Below are 23,528 nucleotides of genomic sequence, written 5' to 3' on the forward strand. Positions count from 1 at the left end.
CCTGAAAAGGAAACTATACAGTTCTTGAATATTAGTGGTTTTCTTTCTCTGCCAGCGGTAACATTCGGCAATCTTCCCTCTGAAATACAAATAAGCATCAGGAATGGACAATCCTCAAATAGAGAGAATTTAAAAGCTACAGTACAAAGAATCACTACCACCCGATACCGCACCTCCCAGAAGTCACCAAACTAACAGATTGCTGACCTCTTATCTGAATTAACCATTATAGGATCCACCCCCCCTGCTATTAATCATAACTGAGCTGAATGTTTAAATTGTTATTGAAATGTTTATGTTTGATACCATAATCACTGTAATATCTACTCCATGTAAACATGTAAAAGTATGTCTTGTGATTTTGCTTTATCACTTCAAATAAAAACAAGTTATAAAAAAAAAAAAAGCTACAGTACAATCCAAAGCTAGCTAGAAGCAGTGCCTTGGGTCATAAAGATAATCTTGAACCTGGATGTCACTTGCTTCAGGATGGATCTGATATACAGAATAACACATTTAAAGCACACACATTTATTCCATAGGGTGTTCTACTCCCACCCACAGGTATTAGCTTTGCTGATGTATGCATCTGGATGAATCACTAGTGATGGGCGAATTTGCACCGTTTCGCTTCGCCGAAAAATTCTTGAATTTCGCATGAAATTCGCGAAACGGCGAAAAATTCGTGAAACGGAGCCGGCGTCTAGTTTTTTTGACGCCGGCGCCCGTTTTTGACGCCGGCGTCCATTTTTTCGGAAAAAAAATTTCGTGGGCGTTTCGCAAATTTATTCGCTGGCAGCGAATCGCGCAAATTCGCCGCGAATTTGCACCTGGCGAATACATTCACCCATCACTATGAATCACTAATTCAGCATGTTCAATTCATACTTGTCTCTATGAAGAGGCAACCTCATCTGGCTCTATTGGACCTAAGGATACAAACACAATCATCCAGCACAGAGTGAACCACAAGGACTAACTTATCAGGGGAAAGTTGTTTTTTGAGTTTATCACTCAAAATATTACCACCACTAACACCATCTGGTTCTGCCTCTCACAGCAAGATAAATTAAGTTATTTTCATATCAGTGATTTTGCTGTCGTTCCAAGAATACCAGGCTGATCTTCCAGGAAAATCTAGGACAGCAAATTCACTCTATTCTCACTGTAACTGGCCTTCAGGCTTTGCCCAACAAGTTCCAAATGTGATACTCCCCAAAAAACTTGACCTACAGACTTTTAATAAATGCTGTATTTTTCTTTTTTGGGTTAACTCTGCAGAAGTTTATGAGCTTCAGTTTTTTACCTTGTATCTTTGGAACTCTGTGAGGATGCCCAGTCACATTGCAGTTGACACAACCAGACATCAAGAAGGAAACTGTATACTTTTTGGCAATGGTCCCTAGGTCCCTGTTTTCTTGATATAACATAATCTTAATAGAAAATTAGAGTGGCCAGACACTTTTGATCCATTTCTCTGTCTCACTTGTCAGTTCCTTCAGTCTGTTAGAAATTACTCACCTTTATTTAGTCTCTAATCTTGTTATGGCTCAGTGAGCTTTTATCAAGGGCTGAATGAAAAGCAGTGATGTTCCCTTCGGGAAACAAAAAGAGATATGTTGCACTGGTCATGAAGTTCATTTCATTGCTGGAATATTAAAGCTGTATACGTTGTCCAACAATGGTCTTGAGATCCAATATTCTGATATCCATTGGCAAGGTTGATAAACAAGTGGATCTCTGCCCAATTTGGCTTCTCTTGTGCTGGACCAAATTGGACTGATACCAATGTATCATATAGTAGGTCTATGGAGACCCTGAGAATGAGAAAATGATCAACACGCCATGCAGTCCCGCGAAGGAGTATTCACCGGTGCATGATACATACAAGGCCAATTTTCTGGTAGGCCCTCCCGAGGCCCATACACTGTCCAATAATATAGCAACTTTTATTGTTCATGCCAGGTTTATGTTGAACTTCACAAGGCTGGTTGCAAACATGCTACAATAAAACTCCAGCACTTCTGCTTCAAAGTATTTAGAATCAATGGAATATAAAGAACTGGTATGGTCATATGGATGAGCCATTTTCATTTCTTTAAATGTAATATCTATTTCCCAATTTTCCATATCACCTTCTATCATGCTCACATACCCACCCACCAATGTGCCCTTCGTAGTGCTACTGAGATAGTTTCAGCCTATAGGAGGTGCCATATTTCCCCCACTCCCACTTTCAGGAATCCTGGTTTTGCACTTTGCACCACAACTTGAGGCACATGTAGAAGTGTTAGTGATTCAAGAGTCATTTTGTAGTCTGTCATCATTTATCCATTGTGACATCTTGCAAAATATTTCAGTTGCACGAAAAAGCTTGTGGGACACTCCCTTGGGCCCTGTGCTACATCCATATGGACATTGCCAACAGAATGCAGTCAAGAAACAAAAACCCATATGTAAATGTTGGTTCATTATGTCAAATAATTTAACACTCAAAATAGCTAAGTGCCTTAAAACTCCCTAAATAGAATGTTCATTTATTAATATATCGACCTTGTGTGTGGCACGGCCAGGCTTACAGGTGTCTTTCTTCTCTGTTAATAATATTGGCATCCAACATCATTTCAAAGGCAAAATTCCAGCCAAGTAGCAACCCTACCTACGGAAAAGGGGTGTCTGTTGGGCCTTGGGAGGGAGGGGAAGGAGAATCAGACATGTCCAATCTGAAGTCCATCAGCTGTTGCTGAACCTTGACTCCCAGCCGTCTACTGGACTTGTGATTCAGCCACAGCTGAAAGGCTCCAGTCACCCTAAATTTTTTTAACCCTCACCAGAGGTATGGGCCTCGCCAGCACTACTCCATTTACACTAGGAGGGAGCTCCACATGTGGGTGGTCATGTTGAGGCACACGCATGTGCATAATGAGCAATAAACATATAAATATATTCTGTGTTGTATTTTGTGTATCTGCCAGACACACCAGAGATAAATTGCTTAGTCCGCAGTCTGGCCGTTAAGGTTTAATGCTTTGCTCTTCCATATCCTTTTGGAATACTCCGTTATCTTCGCTCATAAATGCTTTATGTTACATTGATCTTTTTTTTTTTTTTTTCCAAAGGATCTAATAATTGGTCCATTAATCAGTCTATATATCCATATTCATTTGGCGTGGAAGATCTATCTATCTGCCCGTCATAATTATCGATCATTTTGACTGCACACGTAAAAGTTATGCACTTAGCTTTCACTCCTCCAACCTATATTTTAAACAAACTTGTATAATTTATTAGTCCGTTTACTATAGCTATCACTAGGCTACTGCATTGCTTTAAACATATTTTGTATTTCTTTCGGTAAAGGACTTTTAAGGACTCTGCCACACTTTTAGTTCCACCCTTAAGCGCTATGAGATTGGAATAACTGCTCACATACAAAACAAGATCCAGTTGCTGTTAAGAACTCTTAAGCTTCAATGATATCTATGAAGGGTGTATGTGCCTGAATCTATATCCACTTTCTCATTTACACCAGAGCTGAAACATGATGCAACTTTGTTGGAATGGAAACATGCAATTATATTATTTAAAAGAGCAAGGCGACACCATCCCTGGGTGCCCATGTGAGCAGAAAAATCTGAACTTACATAGTAAATTCTCATGGGGCTGTTCCTTCTGCTGTCCTCCACTGTGCTATAATCGGTAAAAATACCATGTCACTACTGCCCCCATATATAGCAGAACTACTGTACACACCCCCTATGAAGATGGCCCTGGAGGTTGTGGTGGAGCAATAAAAGGGACAATAAAGTATCCCTAAATCTCAGGTTTTTCAATAAAGCTGAAAAGGAAAAAAACTCAATGCACTAAAAACTCTGATAACTAATACATTTTTCCAGGCCTGGATTAGTAGGAAGGCCACATACTTGACAGCCGATGAGGTAGAAAGTGTGAATGCACTTGGGGGAGCAGGGGATCATGCAGACATAGCCTGGCCTAGGGGCACCCCATATACTGATCCGGCCCTGCACTTTCCATTATTCCAATCCAAGGTGTACCATTGGGATTAAAGATACTTTGGGTCTAATACAGATGGAGTTCATTAGGATGGCATAAAGGGCAAAGTCATTAGAGAGAATATGATTTGTGGGCAAATTATTCAAGATCTGAGAGCAATTACAGGGGGTCTTTTGTTCAGTGTTGCTGGTCTGGTTTTGCCTTATGTCTAATTTATAACAAACAAATCCTGAAGGACAAGCCAAGCATTAAACCAGGCCAGATTTGAGTTTAGAACAGATTGCTATGGATGACTCAACGTAGGGAGGTATGAGATGCTATGGCCAGGCAAACATACCCAGGTTATATTTATTGACACCTACAGGCATAATGCCCCATTCACAGCAAATACTGCATGATGCGCCAGTGTTGTGTGTTCAGTCCACAAGCAGTCCTTCATTTCCATTATCAGAGAGACAACATCATATGAATCACACTGTGAAGTATGGCATATCATATGAGATGTATCTATTCTCCTTATGAAGAATTCAGATTCTTGTTATTCCCATACCATTATTTGCATCCATTTTACATATTTTCCTTTTATTTGTTGGAATGCCCTAACAGTTTCTGACACCAGTACCACATTGTAGTTCCAGACCAAAACCTGGGAGCCAGCTTACCATGACTGTAAATCAATCTCTGGCCTTGTGAGTGGGACATGCTGACAATTGTCATTTGTGTCCAATTTCTTTTTATCTTATCCACACTCACTTGACTACTCAGTTATATTCTCATTTCACAGGTTAGGTTATCTGGAAAACACCAAAGAGAGAACTAGATATACAGTAAATGAGCCCGGCAGAGTCCATCTATGGCAATTTAACATTCAAACTCCATATTTACATGGACTTGATCTGAGTAGACAGAGTCAATAGGGTCGATGGGGAGTCGGTGAGGGCCGCCAAAGCTTAGGGTGAACTCTACTATGTCCCTTCTAACGCATAGTATTACATCTAAAAGTCAGCCAACTTTAGTAATCTATTTCAAATCACAAATAGAGAGTATTGCTGGAACAATGGTGGGGGGTCTCATGGAGCTATAAGTTGACCAAACTCTTTAATAACAAGTTTAGGGCCTGTTCAGTTGAAGTAGACATTCCGCTGGCACTCTCTTTCTTTATATAACCTATAGTATTCCAATTGTGGTTGAACGAGAACAGAATTTGGCAGCTATGTCCATTATGTTTGAAATAGTTTAATGCCTTACCTTACCAATGGACATGTGTCTTTTTTCAACCTTACTTACTATGTTACCTTCATTTGCTAAATTCTGTGTTTGTGTGTATAGAGATTTCAATGTACATCCGTGCTATGCACTAGTCTTTATTCCCAACATCACTCTCCTATGCTTCATCCTTTTTTTGGGGATGCCAGAGAATGAATATGGGGACATTTATTTTTTAATGCACAGACAGGTCTATCCTCTTTAGATGTACAGGTATGGGATCCGTTATCCAGAAACCCACTATCCAGAAAGCTCCAAATTACGTAAAGCAGTCTCCCATAGACTCCATTTTATCCAAATAATCCAAATTTAAAAAGTGATTTCTTTTTTCTCTGTAAAAATGAAACAGTAGCATGTACAAACTAAGATATGATCAATCCTTATTGGAAGCAAAACCAGCCTATTGGATTTATTTAATTTTTACATGATTTTCTAGTAGACTAACTAAGATGCAAGTTACAGAAAGATCAATTATCCAGAAACACCCAGGCCCAAATCATTCTGGATAATAGGTCCCACACCTGTATAAGCAAAATTCGTTCCAGGAATTATCTTTAGAAAAGGCTGCTTGGAAGTCGGGATTCTCTTGTCACCAATATACATAGGAGACAATGAATCCAGACACTCACACAGCTGTAAGTGAAATAGTTCGGTTTCCAGCCAGTTTGGAACAGACAGAGAACCTTTACCCAGAACAGTTACCTAAAAGCATAACATTGGCACCAGGCCAAGAGAACATGCTTGGGAATTTCAGCGAGAATATCTAAAATCACCTGCCATGTTCTGCTTAATTGTTTAATGGAATGTCACCTTTAATCATCTCAGCCTCTCGAAGAATTGCTGCTGGTATTTGCTATACAAGTTATCAGTGTCAAATGCATTTATAACAAGTCCAATCTATAAAGCCAACTGTAACACCAAGTACACAGGAGTAGAAATTAAACATGGTCCTAAGGCACGTTGTATTATCAATGAAAGATGCCAGTTTTGGGTGCACCAGTGTATGATTCCCAGCCAGCCACGCAGCCTGGTGTTTAGTGTTCAGTCTGATACAGTTAGGACACTTTTGATTTGCCTGAACAGCCTCTTTTTTACATTCACACATTACCCTACCATGGAGCAGAGAGTACTGTGTAAATAGCATTACTGTGTTCCTTTCACACAATGGAAAAGCAATGAACTTGACCCACATGCAGCAGAATCCCTGCTATGGGCATTTCTATACAGCAGCTGCGTGACAATCTGGCTGTCTCGTCCCCATATAACTGCAATGTGTCAGGATGGGACTTCTTAGGTCTGGAGAGGCTGCAAAGATGTCTTGTCATCCCCATGGAAACTTCATTCAGTCTCATTGCTGTGGCTGCTGCTAACTGCTGTCATTTGTTTCCCACTGGTCCCCTGGGCAGTTTTGTTACTGCTCAAACTTAGCCAAGCTGCATGCTCCATTGCACAATTTACATAGCAAGTCTGTACCTGCAGCAGCACAGTCCCAGTGTGGGGAGAGCAAGGTATGTGTTTATACAGTGGATATGGATTTTGGAGACACAAGCTGCTTATGATTCAGCAATAGTGATGGGCGAATTTGTCCCATTTCGTTTTGGCGAAAAATTAACGAAACACATTGAAGTCAATGGGCGTCAAGATTATTTTGGCGCTCGTCAATTCCGATGCCCGCGACAATTGTTATACGTGTGCTTATTTTGGCCAAATGCATTAAAGTCAATGGGCGTTTGAACAATTTTTTGACGCGCGACAGTTCTATTTATTCGCCGGCGATGAAATTCGTCACAAATTCATACCTGGCGAATTTATTCACCCATCACTATTCAGCAACACATTATTAGCAAGAGAAAAGGGACTGGAATTACAATACAAATAATAATTATCAACATTGCTCTGGTGCTTCCCAGTTTCCTCTGTACTGTGCTCTTAGATATAGGATAAGGCCAACATTGCTTGGATGGAGAGGCTTCTGGGTTAGAAGGACCAGTCCCATTGACTTCTGTGTACTGATTATATGTGATCTGGACATTCAAGACTTTATTTTGTAAGTGATAATACTAACAGGGGGTTCCCAATTTAGGCAGGTTTCCTTTGGACAAAATGTTGAACTTGATGGATGTGTATTTGTTTAATCTTCATATACTACGTAGCTATGTAGCGTAGATTGCACTCAAACCCCCAGCAATCCAGCTCAGCCCCTCATACTTAAAGAACAACTAAAGCAGAAGTAGCTAGAAATGTTGTACATTATGTTTTGCGCTTCTGTACCAGCCCAAGGCGAACCACAGCCCTTTAGCACTAAAGATCTGTGTCTCCAAAGATGCCCCAGTAGCTCCCCATCTTCTTTTCTGCTGATTCACTGCACATGCTCTGTGCTGCTGTCACTTACTGAGCTTAGGGACCCACTCACAATATACAGTACACATAGAATAGAAATGTCACAATATAAGGCTGATTAGTAATTAATACAGATAATTAGTACATGGCAGCACAGAAACCAGTACAACTAGCATCAGAATTTAATAATCAGCCCTATTGTATTAGCTTATATTACAGGCCAACCTCATTTTCTGCTGGATAATTAGCAACAACCCCTAAGCTTAGCTTCTCAACATCAGAGCCCACTGAGCATGTGAGTGTCACAGACACTTTCCAAGATGGTGACCCCCTGTGACAAGTCTGAAGTCCTGGATCATTGCTGCTATTGACAAGCTGAAACTTTAGGCTGGTGCAATAAGTTCAGTATATAAAATATGGCATATTCATTTTTAGGGTTTAGTTCTCCTTTAAGTGACATACAGTATGTAATAAGTGTGCTTTACCTCAGTGCCAGTGGTTTATGAATGGAAGTAACATCCAGATGAGAGTGGAGTTATCATAATGCCAACACTTACACCCAGTGGCAGTTCAGTTGCCATGTGTATTAGAAGAACAGAAGGCATAGCAGTGAGAGAATATGCTCAGCATAGTAAAGATGTCAATACACAGCTTCAGGTTAAACTGATGGGGGCACACCAATGACCCTGCCTGAATTACTTAATATTATTAAAGTTCAGGCTAGGCCAGACAGACATGGATCAGTACAGGAACAGATCAGTAAGGGGCACCTAACATGAGCAGTTTGACAGCAGTTTTACCAATGAAATGACAATGAACATGGTTGTCAGTGGCCTTTAAATTATGAATTCAGAGCCATGAATGCATTCCAGTACAGGTATGGGATCCATTATCTGAAAACCCGTTATCCAGAAGGCTATGAATTATAGAAAGTCTTCTCCCATAGACTCCATTTTATCAAGATATTACAAAATGCTAAAATTGATTTCCTTTCTCGCTGTAATAATAAAACAGTACCTTGTACTTGATCCAAACTAAGATATAATGAATCCTTATTGGAAGCAATACCAGCCTATTGGGTTCATGTAAAATGTTTACATGATTTTCTAGTAGACGTAAAGTAGGAAGATTGGAAAGACAAAAAGATCCATTGTCTGGAAAACCCCACATCCCAAGCATTCTGAAAAGCAAGTTCTACATGTGTATCACATCCCAGGGAATCCCTGATGTCTAAGAGGTTATTACGCCTCCTTACTAATTATACTGTTTACAGGGCTGCCATCAGAAATCATGGGGCCACGCAAAACAAAATTTCTGGGCCCCCCTCTCCACCCCTCTCTCAGTATGAAGGCCACACAAGACACAGGCATTAAAACATTAAGTGCCCCCCTACAAGTTAAAAAACTAACTTTGGTGCCCGGGCCCCTCCTACAAGTTTTGGTGGTCAGGTGGTGGTTAAAGAAAAAAAACATTGGTGGCCAGGACCCCCAAACATTTTAAAAAATAAACAATAAGCCAGGGCCCTCAAACATTTTAAAAATAAACAATGAGCCAGGGCCCCCACACATTTAAAAAAAAAAAAACATTAGCCAGGGCCACCACACTTTTCTTTTTAAAAAACAACAATTAGCCAGGGCCCCCACACATTTAAAAAAAACTATTAGCCAGGGCCCCCACACATTTAAAAAAAAAAAATTGGTCAGGGCCCCCACAAGTTAAAAGAAAACAAAACTGCACGTACCTTAGCCAGGGAGTTCAGATGCCTGTATCTTCAGTTTCTTGTGCTCTGATTCACCAGTCAAATGTAAGTCCCAGTAAAGCGCATGGTGATTGGATAAAGTAGAGGGGAGGTTCAAACTTCTCCCAACCAATCCGCATGTGGTTTTACCGGGACTTACATTTCATGGCGAATCAGAACACAAGAAGCCAGTCATCGGAGCTCCGATGCAGGGGCACGGTTGTGCAAGTAAGTGCAAGTAAGTGCAACAGGCCCCCCTTAACTCCCCAAACCACCCTGGCCCGGGTTAACAGTCCCCCCTGTCCCCCACTGATGGCGGCCATGACTGTTTATGGTTCTGCCTCCTGGGGCCCAAACTGTCATCCCATCATTGAGCCCAGGGGTGTAATTACCTACCTATTTCCAATAAAAATTCTCCTTGCATAGACTGTACTTTGTCCCTAGTTCTAGGCATGTGCATAATGAAGCCCCTGCTTTCCTGAAGTATTGGGTCATGTTGGCCTTGCCGTTATTTTCTTAGATAGAGTGAAAACACTGCTTTTTATTGTATCCACATACAACTAGTTTTGTACAGAGATGTGCACCCACACCACCCTGAATAAGGTTGCTTATTGTAGCGCATTAATTGAGTTTGCAGATATGCACCCAAACCAAACCAAAGAGTCCTCCAGTCAGTGCCCAGAACTATCACACTGTCCTAGCTGTAACATGAGAGCAGTATATAAAGTAACCACAACAGCTTTTACAAAGGTGTGATTAATTGTGTAAATAAAAGCCATTTACTGTAAATGCCATTGCATCCTCACTATCATACGGCCTATGTTTTATATCGGTTTCCTCGCCGTGCTGTTACCGGCAGCAACTCTGCTTTTATAGGCAGGTATTTATAACCCTCTCTTCCTTTACCCATATATTTATGTAGAACCACTGATAGGCATCTTGCCTTTTTTACTGTGCTATTTTGTGTTTATGATGAGAAGTAGAAACTTTATGCACGCCGCTCTATTCCTTCTAATCCACCCAAGAAAGTTCATGTTCTGTTTTCCCTTGGTTTCTTTCAAGGCGATAATTGTAAGAAGAATTTGACAGATCTAAGTTTTTTTTTTTATAACAAAACAGAAAATTCTTTTTTTTAACCTAATGTGACAAACGAATAAAAGGCCTTCAGCATTTCCATGTCTCTGAGGTCCTTCAAAAGGATAAGGTAAAACTGTTGAATTGTACAAAAGTTTAATGAATCTTCTCAAACACCCAGTATACATTCTAATCCTTTTATCCAGTAACAAGGCTAGATGTATTATCCTTCAGCAATTGTGACAATGCTGTCTGTTTCTAAGCCATATTTCAATCACATTGTTAAAGCAGCTCTGGCTTTCGATTTGTTTCTGATTGGCAGCCCGTACATTCAAGGCTGTCTATAGTAATGTTCCTCATTATTAATATCAGTATGAATTGTCGGACCAATAGCTCTTCAGATGTGCTTGACGTTTTAAATCCCAGTCCTGGGTTGCTGGTGGTTGCAGAGACTGGCACTACAGATTGAAAAACATTGATATAATGAGTTAAAGTGGTCATACATGGTGCATTCTGTATTCACATGTGATACGAGGGTCTACACATGGTATGGACGCCTTCCTATTGTTCCACTGCAGCTCCCCTTCACTGAGACAGATTAAGAGGTACTAAAGTCTACATCTTGTTTTTTGCCTCAACAGCCCCCTTCCACTTGCTATCCTAGATCCCCCCCCCACTTACCACCTCAGCCCCCCCACGTGCGTACCCATGGGCCACTTACATTCATCCAGTTGCACTCTTGGGACCTGCCTCTTATGCCTACCCTTAGTTATGGCCCTACCTCTGCACTTCTTTTTTTTTGTAACTTATATTTTTATTTCACACAAAAAAGAAAATACAAGGTAATAGTATGGTCGGTACAGTCATTTCAGAAGAAGCATATTGAACAGTTGGAGGTCACAAAAATAAGTTCACAGCCACTGCTCGTTATCACAGACCCCACTAGATATGGTAAACAGTATCTGTACCGATTAACATTAATGCCATTGTACAAAATAATACAGTAGAAAAGAAAAGGAAGAGAAGACAAAAAGAAACCAACTAGAAAAAGAGGGGCAGAGGTCAGTAGGGGGGAAGGGGGGGGGTCCTAGTTCTCTAAATGCCAGTGATATTTCTAAACAGTTTGCGAGTTAAGTTCCAGGCTGAGTGGAATTCGAGAACAGCTCCCACGGGGACCAAATCTTAAGATAGAGAGGGACACTATTGTGCAGTCTAGCCAAGTTATATTCATATTGCTTGACGGTATTAACCCGGCGTTTGACTTCTGGTAGGGAGGGAATAGAGGAGGTCCTCCATTTGGCCGCAATGGAGATGCGAGCCGCTGAAAGTATCTGGTTAGCCAATTTTTGAGTGTGTTTCGGTAGACGTTTATAAGGCTTCCCTAAGAGTACATGCAGTATGCATTTATCCAATGTATGGCGGGTCACCTGATTTAACAGGATTATAACTTCATCCCAGAATGACAAAATATGAGGACAAAACCAGAAAATGTGGGGCAAGGTCCCCCGGTGCCCGCATTCCCTCCAGCAGTCAGGAGAAGTATCCGGGAACAACCGGTGGAGCTTGACTGGTGTGTGGTACCAGAACATCAAAATTTTAAAGATATTCTCTTGTTGCCTGACACACGTAATCCCTCGTTTAGTATTATCCCAAATGGCTTCCCATTCCTTGACATCAATCGTCCGCCCTACACATTCGTCCCATTTTGGCATATAGCTGTGCCTATTTCCTGTACCCGGGGAAGGGTTAATCAGCAATTTATAAATGGAACAGATTAGACCTTTTTGGGGTAATCCCTGGACTGCCAGACGTTCAAAGGGGGTAAGATGTTCATCCCGCTGTGGTGCCAGTAATGGAGTACAGTAGTGTCTCAACTGAAAATATTCATACCACGAAAGTGAAAGATCTGGTGCCCTATCTAGTAGCGCCTCCCTCGTAGGAAAGGTACCAATGGCTGATGAGGTCAGATCCCTTAGAGTGAAAAAAGGGGCACCTTTCCAGCGTTGTAAATATTGTGGGGTCAAAGCTGGTTGGAATTGAGGGTTACCCAAATGGGAAAGCAAGAGGGAGGGATTGGAGGCCAGCCTGTGTTTGAATCTCAACTTCCACCAAAGTTTCAAAGTAAGGTCTGTAGACTTAAGCATCGGTACTGGGGGTCTACTTTTACTAGGATTGGACCAAAGCCAGGCATTAGGGTGAAAGGGCCAGAAATGATGTGTTTCAATATTAACCCAAACAATGGCGGAAGACCAGCAAGACCACGCCAATACCTGACGAAGTTGAGCTGCCTCATAATAAAGCCTAAGCCGGGGCACCCCCATACCACCCATCTGAACCGGGGTTGTTAAGGTGTGTCTATTGATTCGGTGCCGTTTCTTTCCCCATATAAAAACGTGGAAGAGCGTCTGAACCTCTTTAAACAGCATCTGGGGGACAGGGATGGGCAGGGTCTCAAAAAGGTAGAGAAATTTGGGGAGGATAGACATCTTGAGAGAGGCTATCTTACCCATCCAAGATATAGAATAACCTGCCCACCTCTGAAGTGTAGATTTTGTCTCTTGGACCAAGGGTGGGAGGTTGTATCGGAAAAGATCGCTATAGCGAGGCGTGATCTTTACTCCTAGGTGGGTAATATAGTCTGTCTTCCAATTATATTTGAAAGTGGCCTGTAGTGCCTCCAAGGACGGAGCAGGGATAAGTAAGGGAAGAGCTTCAGTCTTAGCCACATTAATTTTATACCCAGAGAGAATGCTATATGTATCTAACAATTTATGTAGGGATGGAAGGGACACCTGTGGGTTGGTTATCGTTAAGAGCACATCATCCGCAAAGAGAGCGATTTTGTGATGATCAGGACCCACCTCTACTCCCGTAATGTCGATATGATTGCGTATATGGGCAGCAAGTGGTTCTATGCTCAGCGCATAGAGGAGGGGCGAGAGAGGGCAACCCTGTCTGGTCCCGTTCGAAATTTTAATTGGGGTGCGGGAGTGTCCAGGCAATTTCAGATAGGTGGTGGGGGTGCTATATAAGGCCTGCAAGGCCTGGAGAAAAGGCCCAGTTAAGTGGAGGTGGCGGAGAAGTGTAAAAAGATACGTCCAGTCGAGGCGGTCAAACGCCTTTTCGGCGTCCAGACTCAGTACCAGTGCTTGTCGTTTTTGCCCTTCCAATACGCTAAGCAGGTCAATTACACGTCTTGTATTGTCCCCTGCCTGACGGCCCTAATATAAAACCCACTTGATCTGGATGGATCAGCTTGGGCAAAAGGGGGGCTAGGCGGTTAGCTAGAAGTTTGGAAAATAGCTTCAAATCGGTATTCAAAAGGGCGATGGGCCTATAATTGGTGCATACCGTTGGGTCTTTACCGTCCTTTGGGATTAGGGTGAGAAACGATGTCAAATCTGTTGGGGGGATTGGGGTTCCCTGCAGGTAGCTATTATACAGTTTGGTAAGATAAGGTACAAGGGTGAGGCGAAAGTGTTTATAGTATTGATAGGGCAACCCATCGGGACCTGGGGCCTTATTATTAGGTAGAGTCTTAAGTGTGGCTAAGACCTCGTCTTGTGTGATGTCAGCGTTAAGAGTGTCCAAATCAGCATCTTGAAATTTAGGTAAGTTTGCGTGGTGTAAAAAATCCGACGGGGAGGGTGGTGAGGAGCTCAACGGTTGGTCTCGTCTCAAATTGTATAAGGTAGAGTAATACTTATGAAATTGCGCAGCTATATGATCTGGATTATGCATCAAAGTGCCTGAGTCATCCCTGAGCGCAGCAATGGTGGAACGGGCTTTTAAGTCTTTCAGTTTGCGGGCTAGGATGGTGTGTTGTTTGTCACCTTTCTCGTAATAAGTTTGCCGAGTCCAGAGCAGTGCCTTTTCAACTATAGTTTCCTTCTGGATTCGGAGTTGGCTACGGGTTTGGATAATCTGTTCGAGTAGTGTATCAGAGGGGTTGTCGTTATATAGAGATTCTAAGGTGCTTAACTGGGATAGGAGGTCGTGTTGTAGTTGCATGTGTTGTTTTTTTCTAGCAGAAGACAGAGCAATAAAGTGACCCCTCATAGTGGCTTTATGCGCCTCCCACAAGGTGGTCAAAGACTGGACAGAGCTTTCATTCAGAGCAAAGTACTCTTTTAGCAGAGTGTCCATTTTGTTAAATGTATCTGGGTCATTCAAAATAGTTTCATTAAGTCTCCAGTGGGCTATTTTGGGTGGAGTGGCGTGTAAGTCAAGGGTCAGAATAATCGGAGAATGGTCAGACCACGTAATTGCTGTAATGTCTGCAGTAAAGTGGAGTCTAAGGCAGGGTTGCGAAACAAGAAAGTAATCTAGACGCGTATGTACTTTGTGCATTGCTGAATAAAATGTATATTGACGACCTCGAGGGTGGTCTATGCGCCAGGAATCGAATAAGGTTTCTTTTTGTAGTAATTGCCGGAATTCCTTAGATAGAGTGTGGGCACTTCTATCCGATGAAGGCGATGATCTGTCCATAGATTGGGTAGCAGAGATGTTGAAATCACCTCCAATAACTTTATAAGGGGCAGTGGAGGCAGAGATTTTGTTGAGCAAGCCTTTAAGAAACCTTATTTGGCCCCGATTAGGTGCATAGACATTTGCAATGAGAAGGGGGGTGTTGGAAATGGTGCCCTCCAATATAATATAGCGGCCATTAGGATCGCAAGTGACCTGTGTGACTTGTAACGGGCAGTCTTTATGTACAATAATGGCCACCCCTGCGTGCTTGGTAGTAGCTGAGGCATAATATCCCGTTGGGTAATACTTAGATTGCAATTTAGGCGGCTTGTCTTGAGAGAAATGAGTCTCCTGTATCAGAGCAATGTCTGTTTTGTGGAGCCTCAGTTCTCGCAGGGCCAAGTATCGCTTAGCAATAGTGTTAAGACCTTTACAATTAAGACTGGTAAAAACAACCATTTGTACAATAGACAGGAAGCATAATATCACATTGGAAGCAAAGGAAAACATACAACCCGGTAGCCTCATTGAAGAGAAACATTGCGTAGAGACTGGGGCACAGTACATCATCAGCTGACAGTGAGCGGCAGACACGTCACCACATTGAAGAGTGCCTGGAAAAATATGGGGGCAAATGGGTCGTCCGTGAAGGCTAGGCTCGGTAGGGAAGTCACTGACCGGAGGGAACAAACAGTTAGTGCAAAAAACAATAACAGCAGCAAAAAATCCGCATGTAGCCCATAGAGTCATCAACAGAGAAGTAGGACGTTGAGAGAACTGGGAAATAACTAGGTAGGAGAAAACACAAAAAGAAAAGGAACAAAAAGTAGAGAGAAAAAAAAGGAGGAAGAGGTAGTTTCAGTACCGAACCTAAACACCTAGCCGGTGCAGGTTCGAGGGGAGCAATCCGTGCTCCTTAGGGGGGGTGCAGATGGCAAACCTGGAGAGGCACGTCCAGATGGTAAAAGATGACTGGAACAATCCATGCAAGTCCGTAGCAAAATGGGTGACAGGCGTACAAGCCCTCAAGAGTGGGTAATGCAAAAAGTGTGGTAACAGCAGCCTTCAATCTGGCTTGGAGGGGCTGCTTCGACGATCCAGGGGGGAGGATGGAGGCGACGTCGTCTGCTGACGATGTGAAGACCTCGGGATCTTCTGCCATTGGGGACGAAGCGGAGGCACCTCTGTGTCAGTTACAGCAATCGGTCGAGGCTTGTCTTGTAGGCCTAGAGCTGCGAGGAAACGCTGTGCGTTATCTGGGTTTTGTAGGATGTAGGTATGTCCCTGGCGTTGCACCACTAGCTTGAAGGGATAGCCCCAGTGGTACGGAATCTTCATTTCACGCAGATAGGCAGTGACAGGTTTAAGCTCCCTCCGCTTGTTCAAAGTAATTGGTGAAATGTCCGCAAAGATTTTGACTTTGTGGGTTAGGTATGTAATATCTGCACTGGTGCGGGCGTGGGCAAGGATAAGTTCCTTTTGCCTGAAGTAGTGCAGGCAGGTCACAATGTCCCTGGGCGGTTTAGTCAGAGGAGGCTTTTGGCCCAGTGAACGGTGAGCTCTGTCGAGCTTCCATTGATCAGGATGCACATTCGGGCATATCGCAGAGAAGAGGCCGCCCAGATAGTTCGGAATGTCCTGTGCCAATATATCCTCCGGCACTCCTCGGATCCTAAGATTTTGCCTCCTAGACCTGTTCTCTAGGTCCTCATACATGCATTTAAGCTGTTGCAGTTCGTCTCTGAGAGTCATGCTCTCATCCTCCATACTGGCCTGTTTCTGTATGAGGATATCCGTAATAGATTCCAGCTTATCAGTGCGGCCCCCTAGGTCAGAGAGTTCCGAATGGAGTTCCCTCACGGCTACTGCGACAGCATCAGTGACTGCTTTGGTGAGAGCTGTCGTGAGAGTCTCCTGTAGATTTAGCAACTGCGTAGTGAGGGATCGCGTGGTAACTGGGACCAGATCAGGGTCCTGTTCCAGGAAGGCCTGAGAGGGCAGATCTAGGGCCTGGAGTAGCTGCGTGTGCGGCAGTTGGGAGTATGCCGGCGACTGACCTGTATGGGATCGCTGGGGGGACTCAACGTCCCGCTGGGAACTCGTCATGGAAGAGCGTGGGGAGGGACCGCCACGTGTGCACCCGCCATCCGCGCCATCTTGGGCCTCCGTGCGTCTTTCGGCATGGTCCACCGGCAAGGAACGCTGAGGGGAGTCGGAATCTTGTAGCGAGGCTCTCGGGGAAGACCGAGGGGTGGAATTCTCCGGCGGGTCCCTGTCCTCGGCGCCATCTTGGAGCGCCATGCGCCTCTCTGCTCGGCTCGCCTTGTGCAGGTACGGGGACATAGTCACCCGTTGCTCTCGCTGCTGTCGCCGTTTCCCCGTCATCTTGCAGTCTAAGGTCTCTTGAGGTGTAATGAGCCCCGTGGATATAAAATGAGCTAGTTAAAAGTGCTTAAAATCGGGGTTTGAGGCACCCTAGCGACGGAGCTCTCAAGGAATGCGTGCGCTCGCCACCATGTCAGGCCACGCCCCCTACCTCTGCACTTCTTAATCCACAGAGACACCTTGATGAAATTTCCACACCAGTCTGATCAATGAACAGTCCAATATCTATGGCAGTGGTTCCCAAACTTTTTTTTACCCATAAGCCACATTCAATAGTGAAAAGAGAAGAGCAACACAAGAATGAAAAAAATCCTTGAGGTGTCAAATAAGGGTTCTGATTGGCTATTTGATAGCCACTATGTTGACTGGCAGCCTACAGGAGACTCTATTTGGCAGTACATTTGGTTTTTATGCAACTAAAACTTACCTCCAAGCCTGGAATTCAAAAATAAGCACCTGCTTTGAGGTCACTGGGAGCAACATCCAAGGGGCTGGTGAGCAACATGTTGCACGTGAGCCATTATCCAGCTACATTTTATACTGGAGGGAGGAGGTTAATTTTTTAGTGTTACTGTTCCTTTAAGCATGTATTTCTTTTAACTTCAGCTCAAGGCAATGGCTTTGATATCACTGTAGGAGAGCTACCGGGAAGCAGCGATTAGTTGACCTCTTACATCTTGATCTGAAGTAAAATCATGGATTTTAGCAATATTGAACCTCCAGCACAGGGGACATCTATAAAATGACTGCCCTGTTGTCCCTCATGTTTCTCTATGCTTATGCAACAATATAATCACAAGCCATGTACAGTACATACAAGAGAGGCATCTGCTTTTAGACTTAGAATCTATTTATTTAACCTCAACAGGTTATACTTTAAACAAATGATAATGTAAATGTAGCTGTCCAACCACAGTTAGTTGGATATAATATGTTTTTAGAGAATGAGATGACTTCATTACTTGTTTCCTTGTCTAGTTGATTCCCTGCTCATCATGCAACTTGTTGGCCTCTCTAACAGTTCAGTGACAGGAAACCACCCTTGATTCTCCCCACAATTGGCTGAAATCCACTGATATTGTGGCAGGAAGATGCAGATTATAGGGTTCATCTATAACCACTAAGCATAGTTGCAGTCATGCAAAGTTAGCTGCAGTCATTGCATAAAAATGTTCCATTCCATATTCCACAAACTTCTCTACAGTTGCTCTCAGTATCACTGCTTTCATCCCACCACCTCCTAAGAATTTTGTGCAAGTAAATCTATAGACAAAAGCTGCTACAGGAACCCTGGAGCTACCATCACCTCCAAGGTGCCCAAAGAATTGGATGCTGGTGTCTTTTTTTCACTGGAAATGACAACATCTAGACACCAAATTTAGCAAAACTCTAAGGGGCAAATTCACTAAGATTCGTAGTTGCCCCAGGCGTAACTTCGCCGCACTTCGCCACACTTCGCCACCCATAATCATAAATGCCCAAGCAAAACAATGTTGAGCAAAATCACAAAATGAGTTTTATAACATCTTCCCCTGCAACTATTTGATTTTTCCAGAGCCCAAGTGATAAAGGAGCTGAGCATGTGTCTATCTCTCCATCTTGTAACATTTCTGCCGTGTCTAGACAATGAACTCCATCCCTGTACCTGGATTGTAATGACTTGATTGATTTCATGTCATCGATTCCTTGCAGAGACTTACAAAGATTGAACGATTCTGTGTGACCATTCCATGACCTGCTACTTTTCCCTTGCCTTATTCCTTCAATGTCCTTTGTAGTTTGTGGTCCCACCAGTAATCAACCCTAAGCCGTTGTTTGCAAGCCCTGATGTATGCCGAGTTTAATGCCCCAAATTAAATATTAATTACTAGTGATGGGCGAAACGGTGAAAAATTTGCAAAACGGCGCAGCGTCTCATTTTTGATGCTGTTGTCTCATTTTTGACCAAAATGTGGCATCCATTTTTTTTTTGGATGCCAGCAAATTTGCATGGCAGTTTCGCAAATTTATTCGCCAGCGACGAATCGTGGGAAATCGCTGCAAATTCGCCCATCACTTTTAATGACTACATATTTATATTGCTATTCATACAAGGGCAGTAAGGGGAGCATCCATATACCTTAGAAATGAGGCAAGTGTGGGAGCAGATGCTGTGTAGCTTCATTAAAGGGAAATGTATACTTTTAATAAGTAGAGTTTAATTTCAACATAGTTTCATTTCAACATAAGGTTGCATTGAAATACTGAGCACTGTTTTTATTAACAAGTAGGGTAAAATAGAGTATATTGCTATTTGGACAGTAATAAGAAGAACCTGGACCTTGAGAGAAAAGGCATAAAGTGGCAAACGGAATTCACATACCTTAAATTAAAGGAATGGCGTAATTCCAACATGTTCTCTTTGTAAATATTTCCATTTTGTTTTCTATGCACTGTTAGTGAGCGCCTAGCAGCTTTCTGTTACTCATCATATTCAGATTTCATAAATGACATATTTTACAACTGTTGGCCCCCAGGCAATTGTCCTACTATATAGTGTGTGAACTATTTCCAATATACAGTACACATTAATACACATAATTGGTGTTATTGCATCTTTTTGTACAGGCTATGATTATATAAATTAAAGGAAATGATACTGCATGGAAAGAAGCCCCATTGAGTTTGCAGAGGATCTATGGAGCATAGTGAGCCATGACAGGGTCTGTTCTATCAGGACATGGTAATATTAAGTTGGTAGGTGATTGGCCAAGGAGTGGAGCTGGGCGACTTAAACTAGGGACTTTTGGGGAGAAGTGCCACATTTTGGTTTAAAAAGTCCCTACCGCCCCATCCTAAAAGAAGGGAGCAAGAGGTTCAGTTAAGTAGATGTATTATCAAAGTTGCAGCAATAGAGGTGAGGGGTAGGGTTGCCACCTGTCTGGTACTTTACCTGCCTGGCCGGTAAAAATGGTGGTTGATCCCAATGTTATTAATAGGGAAAAAGGATAAATAAATACTAAGGACGGTATTTTTTTCCAGAAAAGGTGGCAACCCTAGTGGGGGGTTGGGCTTTTCTTTGCAGGTTAACTAGTAGGAATTTTTCGCCATTTTGCGAATTTCGCTGGAAATTCTCAAATTTTTCAGCAAAGTGAAATGACCCAAATTCGCCCATCACTATTAATAATTAATTTTGGTTTGTGAAGTTAATAAATTATGCTGCAGCCTTTTCAGGCCGAATTTGGCTGTGTCTATTCAGTTATTGCTGAACGGGTGTGGATTGGTGGCAAGGTTTGGAGATAAAATGAAGGGTGGAACACGGACAATAATTGATGCTGCCAGTGGTCAAGCTTCCCGTTCAGGTCATAAATGTGTGAAAAGCATTAATGTAAGGTTTGCCATTTTGGTGTACTGGAGTAGTGTGGTAAAGACTCAACTGAGGGTGCAAATTTACAAGTCCCTAGCCTTTCTCATTGGCCAGTGTTCCTTTGTTTTAGCTGAATAAGATTACTCTCATTCTTAGAGTGGTGGCGCCATCCATCCTGGCTGCATCCCATGTGGTGCCTAGGGCTTGGAAGTTGACAATACCACAAAAAGCAAACTAACAAACTGGCACCTCATTGTGCCTTTGACTTAAAACATCTGACAGTCAGAACTCTATAAACGAAGGCGTGAAAGGGAAATGTTTTTACACATTTATGAATGTAAAATGTTCGCACTTTTATAATAGCTAGATCACATTTATTTCCGTGTTTCCGGAGTCTGTAGGGATTTTATTCATGTGCAAAGTGGTGTGATTTGGAGAATTACCACATCTAAGTGAGCTTTTCTTGCCTCTGGTGTGTTATATTTGTCTATGTATTAATCGCTTAATGCAAAAAGCTTCATATTTACACTCACCCACTCTTTGCAAAATAAAATTTCAGATTCAATATTAAAAATTGAAGTTACTAAAGTTAAAAGAAAACACATTTGCTGCTTCCCAAGCCTTTTTTTTGACAGTCAACCTGGTTTTCCTCTGCATGAAGTATAGCTAGAACTGCTGTGAGTATGTGCATCTGGCACAACATTGTTTGTAATGGGCAGAGGGTGTGGCTGTGTGCACCAGATGCATATTTCCCAGTTGCTGCATCAATAGTTGCCTTGAAAATGTTCAGATGTCATTGTTGCCAATAATTTTTGGAAACCTCAGTCTCAGATGAAAAGTTATCTCTTCATAACCCTATTTGATTGAATTCTTTATTGCAGCTCTACATCCAGACCACCACCCTCACCATCTCCATGAATCTTAGTGCCTCGGTGGCTTTGGGGATGCTCTACATGCCTAAGGTTTATATCATCATCTTCCACCCAGAGCTCAATGTCCAGAAACGTAAGCGTAGTTTCAAGGCTGTGGCAACAGCAGCCACAATGTCAACGCGCTTGTCGCACAAGCCCAGTGACCGACCTAATGGAGAAGCCAAGACAGAGCTGTGTGAGAACGTGAATCCAAACAGTGAGTATGAACAGCATTTTTAGACAATGTGCGTGGCCTATTGAACAGCCCAATTTAAAGGGATGATGTCATGATTCTTATAGTTTACTTTTTATTTCTAAATTACACTCTTTACTTTGCAAATAATTTACTCTGCTATTTTAAATGTTATTCTTGAACCAACAAATGCATTTTGATTAGCTGTTATATTGGTGTGGAGGCAGCCATCTCAGTGCTTTGTGCCTGATTCTGAGTTTTGAGAAGGAGCCAGGATGGAACTGCTTTGAGACAGCTATTGTTTCTCCCCTTCCCCAGTGCATTTAATCACGACCTAGGCTGTACTAATATCATCATGTCTACAAATAGGTTAAGCTAGTGAGCACCTTTAGCAATGCAAAGAAATCCTTCAGCAGAGGTGTCAGGGAGCTATTTATCTGGTTAGCTGCACATTGTTCTGTTGAGAGGCTGCTAAGGAGGGAAGGAATGGGGGTAATATTGTTCCAAATTGCAGTGCAGCAGTAAAGAGTGACTGAATTTTATCAGAGCACAGTCACATGACCTGAGGGCACCTGGGAAACTGACCATATGTCTAGCCCCATTCCAGATTTTATAATTAAATATTAAACAATCAGTTTGCTCTTTTAAAAATGGATTTCAGTGTAGAATTCTGTTGGAGCAGCGTTATTAATTGATGCGTTTTGAAAAAATAAACATGATTTCCCTCAAGAGTAGTTAAGCAAGGATCGGGGAAAGTGGGGAAAGTGAACAACCAATATTTTGGGATGTTTATAAAAAAAGAATAAACAATGGTAAAATATCTGGTCAAAAAGTGTAATTTTTTTGTAATAGAACCTTAATAATTGTAAAAAGTTTCAGGATGTCCTACCAAGGTTATCAAGAATTTTTCAATTAATGGTATGACCAACCAGTTTTGCTCCCATCAGTTAATTCAGCCCGTAATACATACGTTAGTAAAATAATTCTTGAAACAACCATGTGTACTTATATCTTTTGGCTTTAAAGATGCCAGAAGGAGGGGGGCATGGCCGAATGCCGAAGTAACTGGTCGCACAGCGGTGAGCTCCGTGGGCACATTGATCCTGATTCTACCCTGACCGAAACAATTTTTGGGACTCTATACCCCTTTGGTACTGTGCCTTACCTGGTGAACATGGGTGGCTCTAAGGGTCCGAAAAAACCGGCTGATATGTCGCAAAAGATGGATCAATACGTAAGGCGACCCGCCCAAGATGGCGCCGACGGCCCTTCTCGTCGGAGGGGCCTGGGCCTGATACAACCATGGCTCCTGTTTTGGCCGCCATTGCAACCTGTCAGGCTACTTTGACTGCCCGAATTGACGAGGTGAAGGTTGATTTGTCTCTCATTAAGGTCGACCTGCAGACTATAAGGGAATGCACAGCGGAGGTTGAGGCTAGAGTGAGCAATCTCGAAGACTCCTATCGGCCGCTCCCAGAGCGGTTGGACGACCTGCGCCATCAGCTCAAGCTACAGGCTGCGCAACTAGATGATTATGAGAACCGTCAGCGGCGGAACAATGTCCGCGTGGTGGGTCTCCCAGAGGGCTCGGAAGGTGAGCATGCGGTGGACTTTGCCGAATCATGGCTTCAGACCCTATTGCCACAGGCCACTTTCACAGCGCACTTCACAGTGGAGAGGGCACACCGCGTCCCAGGGAGGCCCAGACCACCAGGAGCCCCACCACGCCCGTTCCTTATCCGACTTTTGCACTTCAGGGACAGAGACACTGCTTTGACCGCAGCTCGG

General features: G+C 42.9%; 1 protein-coding gene across 1 annotated transcript in view; it reads left to right on the forward strand.

Annotated features, from left to right (window-relative positions):
• Nucleotides 1-23,528, forward strand: part of grm7.S (glutamate receptor, metabotropic 7 S homeolog) — a 314,575-nt gene that overhangs the window by 244,529 nt on the left and 46,518 nt on the right. Inside the window, exon 9 of the mRNA XM_018261347.2 lies at nucleotides 21,518-21,764. Within this exon, the coding sequence (XP_018116836.2) occupies nucleotides 21,518-21,764 (247 nt within the window). The remainder of the gene's footprint in view (nucleotides 1-21,517; nucleotides 21,765-23,528) is intronic.

Source organism: Xenopus laevis, chromosome 4S (assembly GCF_017654675.1).
Source record: "Xenopus laevis strain J_2021 chromosome 4S, Xenopus_laevis_v10.1, whole genome shotgun sequence".
NCBI lineage: Eukaryota > Metazoa > Chordata > Amphibia > Anura > Pipidae > Xenopus > Xenopus laevis.